The 13,980-nt window shown below is 51.4% G+C and overlaps 5 protein-coding genes across 5 annotated transcripts; 4 read left to right on the top strand and 1 right to left on the bottom strand.

Moving 5' to 3' along the window:
• Positions 1 to 128: 128 nt before the first annotated feature.
• BJX67DRAFT_169921 (BAR domain protein) lies at positions 129 to 2,416 on the top strand. The gene is made up of 5 exons (XM_071025084.1): positions 129 to 632; positions 698 to 865; positions 925 to 1,040; positions 1,094 to 1,374; positions 1,422 to 2,416. The coding sequence occupies exons 1-5, from the start codon at positions 506 to 508 to the stop codon at positions 2,008 to 2,010; spliced, it is 1,281 nt and encodes a 426-aa protein (XP_070884649.1). The 5' UTR covers positions 129 to 505; the 3' UTR covers positions 2,011 to 2,416.
• A 1-nt stretch (position 2,417) lies between these two features.
• On the top strand, positions 2,418 to 7,545 carry BJX67DRAFT_169922 (putative RSC complex subunit (Sth1)). The gene is made up of 4 exons (XM_071025085.1): positions 2,418 to 2,990; positions 3,136 to 3,337; positions 3,406 to 7,124; positions 7,179 to 7,545. Exons 1-4 carry the CDS (start codon positions 2,898 to 2,900, stop codon positions 7,374 to 7,376), a joined length of 4,212 nt encoding a protein of 1,403 aa, XP_070884650.1. The 5' UTR covers positions 2,418 to 2,897; the 3' UTR covers positions 7,377 to 7,545.
• Positions 7,546 to 8,125: 580 nt separating this feature from the next.
• yop1 (putative membrane biogenesis protein (Yop1)) lies at positions 8,126 to 9,718 on the top strand. Its single transcript, XM_071025086.1, has 7 exons — positions 8,126 to 8,326; positions 8,552 to 8,758; positions 8,822 to 8,830; positions 8,957 to 9,020; positions 9,080 to 9,137; positions 9,198 to 9,362; positions 9,430 to 9,718. The coding sequence occupies exons 1-6, from the start codon at positions 8,273 to 8,275 to the stop codon at positions 9,313 to 9,315; spliced, it is 510 nt and encodes a 169-aa protein (XP_070884651.1). The 5' UTR covers positions 8,126 to 8,272; the 3' UTR covers positions 9,316 to 9,362; positions 9,430 to 9,718.
• A 1-nt stretch (position 9,719) lies between these two features.
• Positions 9,720 to 10,845, bottom strand: BJX67DRAFT_170090 (autophagy-related protein 101). Its single transcript, XM_071025087.1, has 3 exons — positions 10,633 to 10,845; positions 10,187 to 10,543; positions 9,720 to 10,097 (listed from the first exon to the last, which is right to left on the bottom strand). The coding sequence occupies exons 1-3, from the start codon at positions 10,709 to 10,711 to the stop codon at positions 9,910 to 9,912; spliced, it is 624 nt and encodes a 207-aa protein (XP_070884652.1). The 5' UTR covers positions 10,712 to 10,845; the 3' UTR covers positions 9,720 to 9,909.
• A 406-nt stretch (positions 10,846 to 11,251) lies between these two features.
• Positions 11,252 to 13,648, top strand: BJX67DRAFT_357774 (peroxisomal biogenesis factor 3). Its single transcript, XM_071029526.1, has 4 exons — positions 11,252 to 11,970; positions 12,062 to 12,411; positions 12,470 to 12,863; positions 12,926 to 13,648. The coding sequence occupies exons 1-4, from the start codon at positions 11,813 to 11,815 to the stop codon at positions 13,626 to 13,628; spliced, it is 1,605 nt and encodes a 534-aa protein (XP_070884653.1). The 5' UTR covers positions 11,252 to 11,812; the 3' UTR covers positions 13,629 to 13,648.
• Positions 13,649 to 13,980: the final 332 nt, after the last annotated feature.

A 13,980-nucleotide genomic window follows, 5' to 3' on the forward strand; every position in this document is an offset into this window, starting at 1 on the left:
TCACCAGCATTCCTCAACGGTTGCCCAAGCGCTGGAGGTATTTCTGGTCGCAATAGTCATCCCGCCGGAATCCCACTGGGATTGGTGGTTTCGTCGACGTAATCGTATGCAGCAGAATCAGCCTGTCTGCAAAGCAAAAAATTCAAAAAGGAGATGGATGATACTGGAGGGAAATTTTAGCTTGGGGTGGACCTCCCTCTTCATAAATTACCAGGCACTCACCCAACTGTCGCAAGGTCGCCTCTTCTTTCTCTCTTTCCTTTCCTTCCCTCTACATCCCAATCAACGGTCTCGACTACTTCTGTTGCTTGTAAAACTCTCGTCTTTCTTCATCCACACGTTGTCTGTCTTCACCAACTTGCAGCTGAACCTGATACTGGTACTTCCATCGTTTACTTCCGCATCCGGCTTATTTATATGACTGAGCCGGGCCACTCTTAAACTATATTGTTCCGTCTAGTTTGCAACTATCTCCTTTTCGAACTCATCGGCTCATCCATAAAAAATGAACGTCAACAAGAGGTTCGACCGCTTCAAACAATGGGCAGGGGAGAGAATGGGCGGCGAGGTCAAGACAAATGTCTCCGACGACTTCAAAGCGCTGGAGACGGAAATGGGCGTGCGCCACGAGGGTAAGAGCACATCAGGATAAGATCACTTGGGGCTTTAATAACTTGACTTCCCCTGCGGCTATCAGGTGTCGAGCGTATCCACAAGTCCATGGCCAGCTATGTAAAGTCCATTTCAAAGCGCAACGAGGGTGACGACAAAGAGAAGACCCTGCCCATTGCCCAGTTGGGAGGCAGTATGATTACACACGGAGAGGATTATGATGCGAATTCCGATTACGGCCGTTGCCTCACGAGTAAGTTATCGCTTTGGTACAGGTGAGGACTGGAATTCGAGATCTGACTGTTCATGTAGTGTTCGGTAGGGCAGAGGAGCGTCTTGCCCGGATTCAAGAGACCTATATCGCCCAGGCCACATCAAGCTGGCTTGAGTCTCTGGAGCGATCTTTGACTCAGCTGAAAGATTACCAGGTCAGGAGTACTCCAATCTGATATACACTCCGTAACTGACTATAATCGCGCAGACATCCCGCAAGAAGTTGGACAGTCGCCGCCTCGCATACGATACCTCTCTCTCAAAAATGCAGAAGGCGAAGAGAGAAGATTACCGTGTAGAGGAAGAACTGCGGACACAGAAAGTCAAATACGAGGAGGCAAACGACGACGTTCATCGGCGGATGCTTGACATCAAGCACGCGGAGCCTGAGAATATCATGGACATGGAGGCCTTCCTAGATGCACAATTGAGCTACCATGAGCAGTGCCGGGAGGTGCTTCTTCGGCTCAAGAATGAGTGGCCCAACGAGTAAGTTTCACCCGGGATTGGAGCGATCAAGAGCTAATACGGGGTAGGCAATCTTTCAGTCAACCTACTAACGGACACCGCGGGACACGCTCTCGTTCCAACACTGCCCATTCGTATCAGGACCGATATGAACCTCTACACGAGGAACACACAAATGACGTGCAGTCACGACATGTCATTCGCTCAAACACACACAGCGTCGTCGAAACCCCTATCAGGAAAGTGTATGCGCAGGAAACGTCGCCTCATCGGCCTGTTTTGAACCGCACTCCGACATTCGAAGGCCCTACGCAGCTGCGCCAGGGCCAAGAGCAACCCCTGCGTACGCAGTGGGCATCTAGGGTCAATAGCGAGAACTTTATCACAAGACGGAATAGCGTCCAGGTTCGTCCGATCAGTAGAGTGGTACCGGAATCTGCGGAGGACGTTGGTTATCACAGCGGAAGTGTCTCTGACCGTTCGGACAACGGCTGGCACGAATCTCGTGCATCGCCATTCGACAGTTCAGTCTCAAGAAGAACAAGCTCCAACACTCTGAATAAGAAGGCTCCCCCTCCTCCACCACCTTCGCGTGCAAAGAAACCCGCGCCCCCGCCTCCGATGAAGCACCCCTTGATCAGCGCCGCACCAGTATAAAGAATCTCGTCACTTGTGAATCGGCTTGTGAATTCTCTCTAAAACTCGGTGTTGCGAAGGCTAAATGTAACGTTATCGGTAATTGTACGGCAGCTTGATCGCAACTATTTCTCTTTTTGCCGCTCGCTGGCGAGCTTTGAAAGGCGGCTATCGATTGTGGGTTTTGCGCGAGCAATAAGTTCTGGGATTCGAAGTCCTCGATTATTGTGTACCATCGTTAATACTGTAAACTGCAGACCACGGCTTCTTGAAATTCACCAACAGACGAATGACTTGTAGATTGGGGCAGCCAAGAACGCAGATCTTGGCAAGATAGTAAGCTAATCCGAATACGGTTACACTAAAGATGAGTCAGCACCCGCAATGCCACGTGACGGCCGGACGGCAAACTTCTTCCAACTCCTCTCCCTCGCAACAGGCTCTGGGTGAGCAGCGCCGACCAGCACGGAAAGTCGCGAAATCCCCGTCCCTCCATCTCCATTTCATCAAGACAGGCTTTCCACGCGCTTTTCCCACCATCCACCCTCCCTTTGGGGTCTTTATCCCCACTCCAACATCGCTTTCACCTCCCCTCCCCCCCCTTCTCGCTGATTCTCCTGTTCCTCGCCTACCGCCCTGTGCCCCCCGACCAGGCCAAACATCAAGAAACCTGTCGCCAAGGACTTGGACAGGCCGCTCCCAGTCGCATTCATCGACAAGAAACGCTCACTGGCCCCTACACTCCGTGCATTTGCGCGCTTTGTCGCCTTTCTCTCGCGAATTCCCAATTATTTGTACAACTTTCTTTTCTACGTGTTTCGCTCTCTCACCGACATAAACTGTCGCATCAAAACCCGCTCATCGACGTGTTTTCCATGCCTTGGAATAGACAATTGACGCGCTAAAGCATGACTTCTCTTCAGGCTGCCCCCAATGTGGCTGCTGGGAACATGAGCTTGCCTCCAAACCTCACCCAGCAACACATACAGGAGGTCCTTCAGGTATGACATCCATACCTCTCTTCTGTGTCCCCCGAATTCAGTCGAAGTTCTTTTCGCTGCCCACTCACTCGAGTTCAATGATTTTCTCTCTCGATGAACAATTCCTGGTTCCCCATTTTGTGCTCAATGGCTGACGATCCTCTAGAAATATAAGCAGATGCAAGAACAAGGTGTTCGTCACGATGATCCCGAATACCTGAAGGCTCACAATCTCCTTGCTGCTGTTCAGCGACAACAAGCGTATCAGAAACAACGACAGTTAGCGCAGCAACAGCAAATTCAAGCGCAACGGCAACAGCAGGTTAATGGCGCTCCTCAAGATTCTGCGACACCGAACGGAGTCAATAGTAAGCCTTTCCATGCATGATATGTTGCCGTCCTATCCCATAATCACTGCTTACCATAATCATTGTAGGCCGGAATAGCGCCAGCGCCTCTGCCAACAATGGTGTCCAAGATAAGACCGCCACGCCGGCTGCGAGCCAGCAACAATCGTCGCAGAAGGGCGCGCCTGCGGCGAGTAGCAGTTTCTCCGCAGAACAATTAGCGACGCTCCGAAATCAAATAATGGCGTTCAAGATGCTATCGAAAAATCTTCCGATACCACCTCGTGTTCAGCAACAGCTATTCACGTCAAAGAAAGTCCCCACCCCTACTCCCTCCGACAGTATTGCTGCTGCCGAGAATGTCTTGGAGGCTGCTGCTACAGGGAAGTCAGAGCAGTCTGCGGCCGTTATAGATACACTTAACGCGAAAGAGTACTACGACGGTTTTCAATCCCCCTACGATCTAGTCCCCAAAACAGTTTCCTTTACGGATCATGCGTCTCGCGCTCATCGTATGCGAATTCCGGCTTTGATGCCGCCAGGGATCGATTTGGAGCGGGTACGCGAGGAGAGAGAAATCACCCTTTATAATCGGATCAACGCGCGAAAGGCGGAACTTGCTGAACTTCCTGCCAATATCGGTGTATGGAACTCGAGCCAGAGCGACTCTGCGACGGGTGATGACTCCCTGAAACTGAAGGCCTTGATTGAGTACAAGATGCTCAATCTCCTACCTAAACAGAGGCTATTCCGCAAACAGATCCAAAATGAGATGTTCCACTTTGACAACCTCGGGATGACTGCTAATCGCGCAAGCCATCGACGTATGAAGAAACAATCCCTCCGAGAAGCTAGGATCACCGAAAAGCTCGAGAAACAGCAGCGCGATGCGCGAGAGACAAGGGAGAAGCGGAAGCAGTACGATCAATTGCAGGCAATCCTCAATCACGGAATTGAGCTTCAAAATGCTGCCAACCAGCAACGCTCTCGCATGCAGAAGCTCGGTCGTATGATGCTCCAGCACCACCAGCACATGGAACGTGAAGAGCAGAGGCGCGTCGAACGAACCGCTAAACAACGTCTCCAGGCTCTGAAGGCCAACGATGAAGAGACCTACTTGAAGCTTTTGGGCCAGGCCAAAGATTCCCGTATCTCTCATCTTCTCAAGCAGACTGACGGCTTCCTCAAGCAGCTGGCAGCCTCTGTTAGAGAACAGCAACGTAACCTAGCGGAACGCTATGGTGAAGACCACCAGATCGAGGACGACGAAGACGAAGATATCGAGTCAGGTAGTGATGAGGAAGGCGATGGCCGCCGAAAGATTGACTACTACGCGGTCGCTCATCGTATTAGAGAAGAGGTCACCGAGCAACCTTCAATTCTCGTCGGTGGTACCTTGAAGGAGTACCAAATGCGTGGTTTGCAATGGATGATTTCCCTCTACAACAACAATCTCAATGGTATCTTGGCCGATGAGATGGGTCTTGGTAAAACGATTCAGACGATCAGTTTGATCACTTACATCATTGAGAAGAAACGAAACAATGGTCCGTTCTTGGTCATCGTACCCCTCAGTACGTTAACCAACTGGAATCTCGAGTTTGAAAAGTGGGCGCCCGCCGTCTCAAGAATTGTTTACAAGGGCCCTCCCAATGCCCGTAAACAGCAGCAACAGAACATACGCTGGGGTAATTTCCAAGTTCTGTTGACAACTTACGAATACATCATCAAGGATCGGCCTATCCTAAGCAAGATCAAGTGGACGCATATGATTGTCGACGAAGGTCATCGTATGAAAAACACTCAGTCCAAGCTGAGTAGCACGCTTTCTCAGTACTATACCAGCCGTTACCGATTGATCTTGACGGGTACCCCGTTGCAAAACAATCTTCCGGAACTGTGGGCTCTCTTGAACTTTGTACTGCCGAACATCTTCAAATCAGTGAAATCCTTTGACGAATGGTTTAACACACCGTTCGCTAATACTGGCGGCCAAGATCGCATGGATCTGAGCGAAGAAGAGCAGCTGCTCGTCATCCGTCGCCTGCACAAGGTCCTTCGGCCATTCTTGCTCAGACGACTGAAGAAGGACGTCGAGAAGGACCTCCCTGACAAACAGGAGAGAGTCATCAAATGTCGCTTCTCTGCTCTGCAAGCCAGGTTGAACAAGCAGCTTGCTACGCATAACAAGATGGTTGTCAGTGATGGCAAGGGAGGCAAAGTCGGGATGCGTGGCCTGAGCAATATGCTTATGCAGCTGAGGAAGCTCTGCAATCATCCTTTCGTTTTCGAACCGGTCGAGGATCAAGTGAACCCTGGACGAGGGACTAATGATCTGATTTGGCGTTCTGCTGGCAAGTTTGAGCTGTTGGACCGAATTCTTCCCAAGTTCAAGGCAACTGGCCATCGCGTTTTGATGTTCTTCCAAATGACCCAAATCATGAACATTATGGAAGATTTTCTTCGCCTTCGTGGCATGAAGTACCTGCGTCTCGACGGGTCTACGAAGTCCGATGATCGCTCAGATCTACTGAAACTCTTCAATGCTCCTGGTTCTGACTATTTCTGTTTCCTGCTTTCAACCCGTGCTGGTGGCCTTGGTCTGAATTTGCAGACAGCGGATACTGTCATCATTTTCGATTCGGATTGGAACCCTCATCAGGATCTTCAGGCCCAAGATCGTGCACACCGCATCGGCCAGAAGAATGAGGTGAGGATTTTGCGTCTTATCACCTCCAACTCAATTGAGGAGAAGATCCTCGAGCGCGCCCAGTTCAAACTCGACATGGACGGCAAGGTCATTCAAGCCGGTAAATTCGATAACAAATCTACGAATGAAGAGCGAGACGCGCTCTTGCGTACTCTGCTTGAGAGTGCTGAAGCCACTGATCAAGTCGGAGACCAAGATGAGATGGACGATGATGACTTGAACGAGATAATGGCGCGCTCGGAAGATGAGTTATTGGTATTCCAACGCCTCGATAAAGAACGACAGAAGACCATTCCGTATGGAACGGGCCACAAATTACCGCGCCTGATGGGTGAAAATGAACTCCCGGAGATCTACATGACTGAAGAGAACCCGGTCGCGGAAGAAGCCGCCGAGATTGAGTTTGCTGGTCGTGGCGCACGTGAGCGCAAGGTTACTCGTTACGACGATGGCCTGACCGAAGAGCAATGGTTGATGGCGGTCGATGCTGACGACGATACCATCGAGGAAGCGATCGCTAGGAAAGAAGCGAGAGTTGAAAAGCGTCGTGTCAATAAGGAGAAGCGCTCACGTAAATCGCAAGGTGGTGTGGAATCATCGCCTGAACCATCCCGTGAGAGCTCTGAAACGCCTCAACCGAAAAAGCGTGGCCGCAGAGGCCCTGCGCCAAAGCGTAAAGCAGAAGAGCTGGTGGAGGAGACGCCTCAGCCCAAGCGTAAAAGGGGCAGACAAGCGAAACCTGTTGAGACACTGAGCCCCGAAGCTCGGGTTGCTTTGCAGCAGATACTCAACAACGTCTACCAGGCTTTGATGGACATGGAACAGGAGCTCCCGGCCGATTCTTCTGACAGCGAGGACGGACCTGTCACACGGTCCATCATCGAGCCGTTCATGAAACCGCCTCCCAAATCCCAGTACCCCGACTACTATATGATCATCCACAATCCCATTGCTATGGACATGATTCGAAAGAAGATCAACCGTGAAGAGTACCAAAGTTTGGGAGACTTCCGGAATGATGTTCATCTCCTGTGCCAGAACGCTCGGACGTATAACGAAGACGGTAGTGTCCTCTTTCAAGATGCCAACGACATCGAGGTAAGTCACCCTTATTTCTCCACCATACTTTAACAGTCACTTATTGTTACGTAGGCGAAATGTCTTTCCGAGCTCAGGAAAGAAACGGAAAGTTATCCACAGTTTGCTAGCTTCGATGAGTCGACGGTCGCGAATGACTATTTGGCGTCGGCTGTCGAGACACCAAGCGCGGCTGCCACACCAGGACAGCCGAAACTGAAGCTCACGTTTAACGCCGGGGGCGCTCTGGGTGGCATGAACGAGGACCAGTGATGCAACGGCTGGACACTTGACGATACATATACTTTTGTTCTAAAGACATTTTGCCGAGTCTTGCTTGCACTCTTGCGTTTCTCCTGTTTTGTTATCAATGCATGTACTACTCTACTATCTGCTCCCGGGTCGGCGGCGTTCTGTGACTGGGCGGCAGGCGAGCAATGAGGCTGACGGCGCTGTCAGATTCTGTCCTCTTCTGAAGACGCAAGGGAAGTGTTTTTGCCAATAATATGTCTATTTAGTATTTGCTCTACACTTCTCTAGTTATTGTTTTGCATTGGCGATTTCTAGAGCGGGACCTCTTGCTCTGGGCTTTTCCCCAAGCCTTGTGTCCCTTATGCGTTGGGTCTCGGCCAGCGAAATTTGATCCAGATGGCGATGCTAGAATTGGTTGGTATTGGAGCTTTTGTTGGACGTCCCGTAGATGTACCATTCGTACTATCTGCCTGATGAAAGATTTTGCCTTCTGCCCTGGCATTCTCCTCTCCGCTAGCGTTCGAGGTTCGTTCTCTTCGGAGCAGGTATCCGTTGCATCCCAGAAGCCCTGCTCGGCTTCCAGAGGCAAGTATACGAATACGGTCTGGCCCGTAAATGCTCATCCTGCTGCAGGAAGATCGTTCGTCATAGCCCTTTTATTCATGCACTCCGAGTTCCTGGAACACACGACCTGTTCGTGAAGAAACCCTGGAGCCTCGCAGACGTCATGAGGTGCACGTGACTTCTGTTACCGCCATCCCGTCCAGCCCAGGCCCGCCTCTCACTGCCTCTCGTTGATAACGTCTGAGCACCCAGCCCTCCTTCTCCTCGCTTGTCTCTGTCTCCCTCCCTCCTATCGACTCCTCGACAACCTTCTATCCTCAAAGTACTTTCATTGTACATCCTCATCACACAAAATGACTAGCTTCCAGGATCGTGCTCAGCACACCATCGCCCAGCTTGACAAGGAGGTAAGTTGTTTGTGCGTTTTGCGTGCTGGCCCTTGGTGTGTGCGTTATCTTGACGGTGTTGGAAATCGCCCATTCCATGCTCTTCCGTCACCTCTGGACGTCCTTCTGTCGCACCTGTCGGGGGAATCTGCCTTCGGTCTTCCCGATGGCGCCTTCTCGTCGTTGCACTCGTCCCCTCATTTTGGTTTTGCCTAGCTACACGGAGCTGACGAACCCGGTATACAGCTTTCCAAGTACCCTGTCCTCAACAACCTCGAGCGGCAGACTTCCGTTCCCAAGGTCTATGTCATCCTTGGTGTGGCCGGAATCTACACATTCCTGGTCTTCTTTAATATTGCTGGCGAGCTCCTCGTGAATTTGGCTGGCTTCGTCCTCCCCACCTACTACTCTCTTAATGCCCTCTTCACGGCTGGAAAGGCCGATGACACTCAGGTGAGTACATCAGCGGTCTAAATTTTGAAAGGTTGGATATGCTGACGCTTCCCGTGATACAAGTGGTTGACTGTATGTACTCGTGATTCCCTTCCACCCCTGCAGAAGCTGGCCGCGACAATTCCGCCTAGGCATTATCTCAAACACGTGATGTCTCATTGCGGGAAATGGCACTAATTTGAGCATGTGAAACCATAGTACTGGGTCGTTTACGCTTTCTTCACTGTTATTGAGAGTGCTATCAGCGCTGCTTACTGGTTCCGTGAGTATTCCCCGACAGTGGATTGTTGACGAATGCTGTGCTAATCAGCATTTGACTAGCCTTCTACTACATTTTTAAGTTCGCCCTTGTCCTCTGGCTCGCTCTTCCCCAGACCAAGTAAGCTTATCACAGCCGATGTCGTGGAAAAGACGTAAGAACACCACTGACAGAATCTAGCGGTGCTCAAATCGTCTTCAACTCCCTCCTTCAACCCCTTGTCGGTCGCTACTTCACTGGCGGCTCCACCTCGGCCAACCTCCGAGCCCAGGCTGATGCCGCGACCAAGTCGCAGTAGATGGACCTCTGGTGAAGATGTGACCCGTGGTTGGTTCTCGCTCAGCCGTGAGTCAAGGTCTATTCTCTGCGCATTTGGTGAAGAATAATACATGATGACGAAATGATCTCGAAGCTTCGCTGATCTGAGTTAAGATGGGATTGGTTGGTGCGATAAAGAGCCGTGATGGGCTGCGTGCGTGGTAGTGGAATTGGAACACGGTTATGTTGTCTCTTTTGATATGACTCTTGTTGTAGAAACGTTTGCGATCGCTGCTGGATTAAGGGCGGGCGCTGGTCTCGTTCCGGACGAGGTATAGGTATTTTGATGCATTTGTCCTTTTGGATAAACTGAGCACTGTTTCCTCTGCACTCTTAACTCATTTATTGGAATTCTCTCCTTTACCTGGTATTCCGTAAGATAGCTGAAGCACAGTACTGTACACCGCATCAGAGAAGCTGTGGATATTGCCGAAAAACGGACGGGTAAGGATGAGATTAAAGGCAATCGTGACTTCGACCGTAACGTATGTATGATATTGCTAATTAAACTGGGTACCGTAGCCCAGAAAGAGGAAGCCACCCGGTGAATACTTTACACAGGAGGTACCGGCGATTAATACAGGCCAAAGCGGTTCTGCCAGCCATCTGTACGGGGATTTAGGACAATGCGATAGGGGAACGGATTGGAGTCGCTGGTCGTGATTGGAGGAATATGATCTTTATCGCGGTTGACGACGGTAAGGATCTTAAGCGCGGCCTTCTGTAGCATATTCTCCGTTGCCCTACGAACTTTCGCACGTTCTGAACCGAGAGCAAGAATCCGGTTAGCAAGTTTAACTCTCGGTGCAATCGGGGCAATCGGGGCGATCCCGTGGAAAGGGTAGACCAACCAGACTCTGTTCGAGGCGTCGCAATCGTCACGTCCAGGTTCCACACCTCCCAGCATACCTCTTCCTCTGCTTTCCCTGCTAAACCCGCGAACCACATTCCCGAGCGCCTGCGCTTCTTCTCATAAAATTCGACTGCGATTCGACCGCGAACGCCGCCGCCACCAGTGGTGCTGCTTCCGCCGCTTTCATGGGCGCCCGATGTGGAGGAGTGTTGACGGACGAGGGAGCTGATGCGCGAGTCTATAAGGGTTTCCAGGTCTACGTCGTTGATGGCGGGGAGAGTGAAGTCGAGGACGTCGAAGGTGGTCGGGCGGATTGACGGGAAGTATCGGTGGAAGAAGATTAGGTTGAGAACACCTGGAAGGGGGGTAATTCGGTGATTAGTTTCGTCCTAGCAGTAAAGACGGTAAAGAGTATGTTGGTGCGTTGAATTTGTATAAGCGAACCTTTTAACACGTCTCTGACGGTTGTGGTGTCTGCGAATATCTCCAGGAAGTATTCTGGAGGGGTCCTGCGGGGCTCCATTGCGAAGTGACCGGCGTGGAGAGGGAGGGATTATGGTACAGCGACGGGTATGCGAGGATCTGATCGAGTAGCTTGCCGAGGGCACACATAGAGTCCTGGAAGTAATGAAGACGGGGTTTGACTCTAGTGACGACCCAGCTGTGACGGGGGAGCTGGGCCGTGAGGTCGAAGAGCTGTCCCGGTACGTGGGGGAGGAAGATAAGCGTGGCCAGCGCGAGGGGGGAATAGGAAGAGAGCTGTTCTCCGACAGTAGTGGGACCAAGACACAATGATAGACAGACTGAGGAAAGAGAAATATCTGAAAAGAAGGGTATTCACGGAGGTCGCATCATGTTTTGGGGGAGTGAATGTCCCTTTCCTTGAAGAAAGGGACAAGAGTAATGGTCGAAAGAGGGTCAGAGCAAGGCCCAAGGAGGAGGAAAATTACACATGTGTATGGCTGTTACACAAACTCCCCCTCCACAAATCCAGTAATTTTGCCGGCTTTGTAATACCATTACCAACCATCGTCCACCGTATGAGGAACAGTATTGGGCTCCCGAGGTCGTTTCTGGTGGCTCTTGGGGCATCTGAGGTTAGACTCGGCGAGGGCTACATTATAATTCGAAGTAGGCAGTTGAATATAGAAGCATCAGGGCCACTGATCTGGTGTTTTGGCCTGGATAATGACAGACAAGAACGGCGCCGCTGTCATGACCGAGAGAATAACCTGGAGTCCAAGAGACCCGACATGAACTGCATAGCCAACTATCGAAGGCAAGCCAGGATGCAGTTTAAAACCAATCTACCGCGATGGGATGAGTCTCAAAGGTGGCAGAGCCCGTTCTGCTCTCCAGGTTCTCGGTCGTTTGGCGTTCACGTTCGAAGGACCTTCTCAGAGGGCAAGCATCGTTTAGCCGAGGCCGCTCCTGGCACTGGCCATTCTCCGACCGGTTGCTGCCATCAATCACTTGTCCCCCTCTCGTTTGCTTCAATTTCCTTGCCTGTCGACTTATTCCACTCGCGCTGGTTTAGAATCTTCCCAAATTTTCGTCATATATGATGAACTGCACTGACCCAATAAGTCCCTAAAGCTGATTCCCGAACCTCCTTTGCTCCACCATGATCAGTGCTACGCGGCGCTGGTTTCGGCGCAATCGCAAAGCTCTCGCAATCGGCACAGGCGTCATTGGGGTCGGGTACCTTGCAGGTCAATATGTGATATCTAAGATTTCGGAAGCACGGGAGCGCATGAGCAGTGACCGTATTGCTCGGGAAAAGTAAGTGGCCTGCTTTAGCTACACCAGCTATACCCGCTAGATTTACTCGCGTGCTCGCCGACACAAGCTGACTCCGCCCTCCACCATGCAGCCTACGACGACGATTCGAGCAGAACCAGACCGACTGCACATACACTGTATTAGCACTGTTGCCGACTGCAGCAGAGAACATCCTCGAGGCTCTTCCGGTGGAGGAATTGACGAAGGAGTTGCAGAAGAAACGCGCGGAGAGGCTGGCTCGCCTTAATGCCGGAGAGGGGACTGCAACAGGGTCAGATATGAGCTCTATGGCTCCCAGTCTGCCCGAGGATGATCGAAAAAGCCTATCCAGTGATAGCTTTTTGCGTACCAGCCAGCTAGGGGACTCGACCGCTGAAGGGGAGCCATCATCCCAGCCGAAGCGGAACAAGACCCAGCTATGGAATGAGGTCAAAATTACCTGTACGTCACGTTGCGGTTCTATTTATCATTTTTTGCGGGGGGAACTGACTCCATTCAGCTATCACCCGGTCGTTTACCTTGATCTATACCCTGTCCCTGCTCACCATCTTTACGCGCGTCCAACTCAACCTCCTCGGCCGCCGAAACTACCTCTCAAGCGTTATCTCCCTCGCCACACCCCCCGCAGATTCTTCAACAATCAGATTAGAAGATCACGACGACGATCTCACACAGACGCTGGGGAATGACTTCGAGACCAACCGTCGATATCTCGCCTTCAGTTGGTGGCTACTCCACCGTGGCTGGAAGCAGTTGATGGAGGAAGTGCAAGCTGCGGTGGTGGAAGTATTTGGTCCTCTCAACCCTCGGGATGATATTTCTTTCGAGAAGCTGTCACAGTTGACACTGCAAGTTCGGAAGAAGATTGAGGGCGACACGGAGGAAGATAGGAAGTATGTTTCCATATTTTGTCTCACGTCTCCGCTATTGCATCTCTTACTGACGATGCTTGAAGACATCGAAAATGGCTGGCTTATCTGCTCCCCCCTCGAGAGGAGGAGGATCACCTCCTGGAAGAGTCTGGCGTTCTGGGGGTGACAGAGCCTTCAACTCCTCAAACAGCGGTGACTCTGCGGCATCTCCTGGACGAGACGGCCGACCTGATTGATTCTCCTACCTTTACGCGCGTCCAGATGCTTCTGAATAATGAATGCTTTGAAACATTGATTCAGCAGTGCAAGGTGGATGCATTCAAGTCCGCGGGGCCCGTGACAGCTCCACAGTCTTTTGCATCTGTCGCCACAGTCATTCCAGTCACGGAGGACTCGGTGCTCAAGACAAAACTAGCGAATGTTCTCGCCGTGCTAGCCCGACAAGCGCACGTCATTGGCAATGGAACGTCTCCTCCAAACTTGTATGTGACCGCCATGGACCAAGGCGTTCGGGAACTGGAAGCATTTGCCGCAGTGGTGTACAGTTCGAACTTCGATTCTGAGCTTCTTGGTGCTGGCTCGAAGTCCGAGTCCTTCGGAGTGCCGACTCGTTTGGGGGATTCCGTGTCTTCCTCGCCCGTGATTGTTGGTCAAGGTGAAGATGGGACTGAATATGGACAACTTGCCGAAAGCGCACCAGTGGGGGCGAGTGCTGACGATAGCGCCTTCGACAAGGCATGGGGGAGAGCTGTAGAGGAGCAGCCGAGCGGTGCTACGACTGCATAGGCTGTTTTTTTTGGGGGGGGAGGGTGGGGGGTAATTCGATCTATAGACTGTGTCATTGGAGGGATATGATCCTGATACCATCTAACCTACCCTTTGCCTGTCACGACTTGGGGACTGTATTATATTCCTGGCATATCACATGATTATACTCACTTAGTGGTTCCAGTTGTTTCAGATGGTGGTCGGATTTGCAGGGCGCTGAAAGGGATTGAGAAGAGCAGCCACTCGGAGACACTTTCAGGTTTACGGTCCCCGCAATAAGGGCCAAGGAGCAGGGTTGCAGTATGCAATTTCTCAATTAAATTATTAACACGAGAACTGAGATGGAAATTGATGTGCTGTGAGGCTGAAT

The sequence above is a fragment of the Aspergillus lucknowensis genome (assembly GCF_044049455.1).
Source record: "Aspergillus lucknowensis strain CBS 449.75 chromosome Unknown BJX67scaffold_30, whole genome shotgun sequence".
NCBI lineage: Eukaryota > Fungi > Ascomycota > Eurotiomycetes > Eurotiales > Aspergillaceae > Aspergillus > Aspergillus lucknowensis.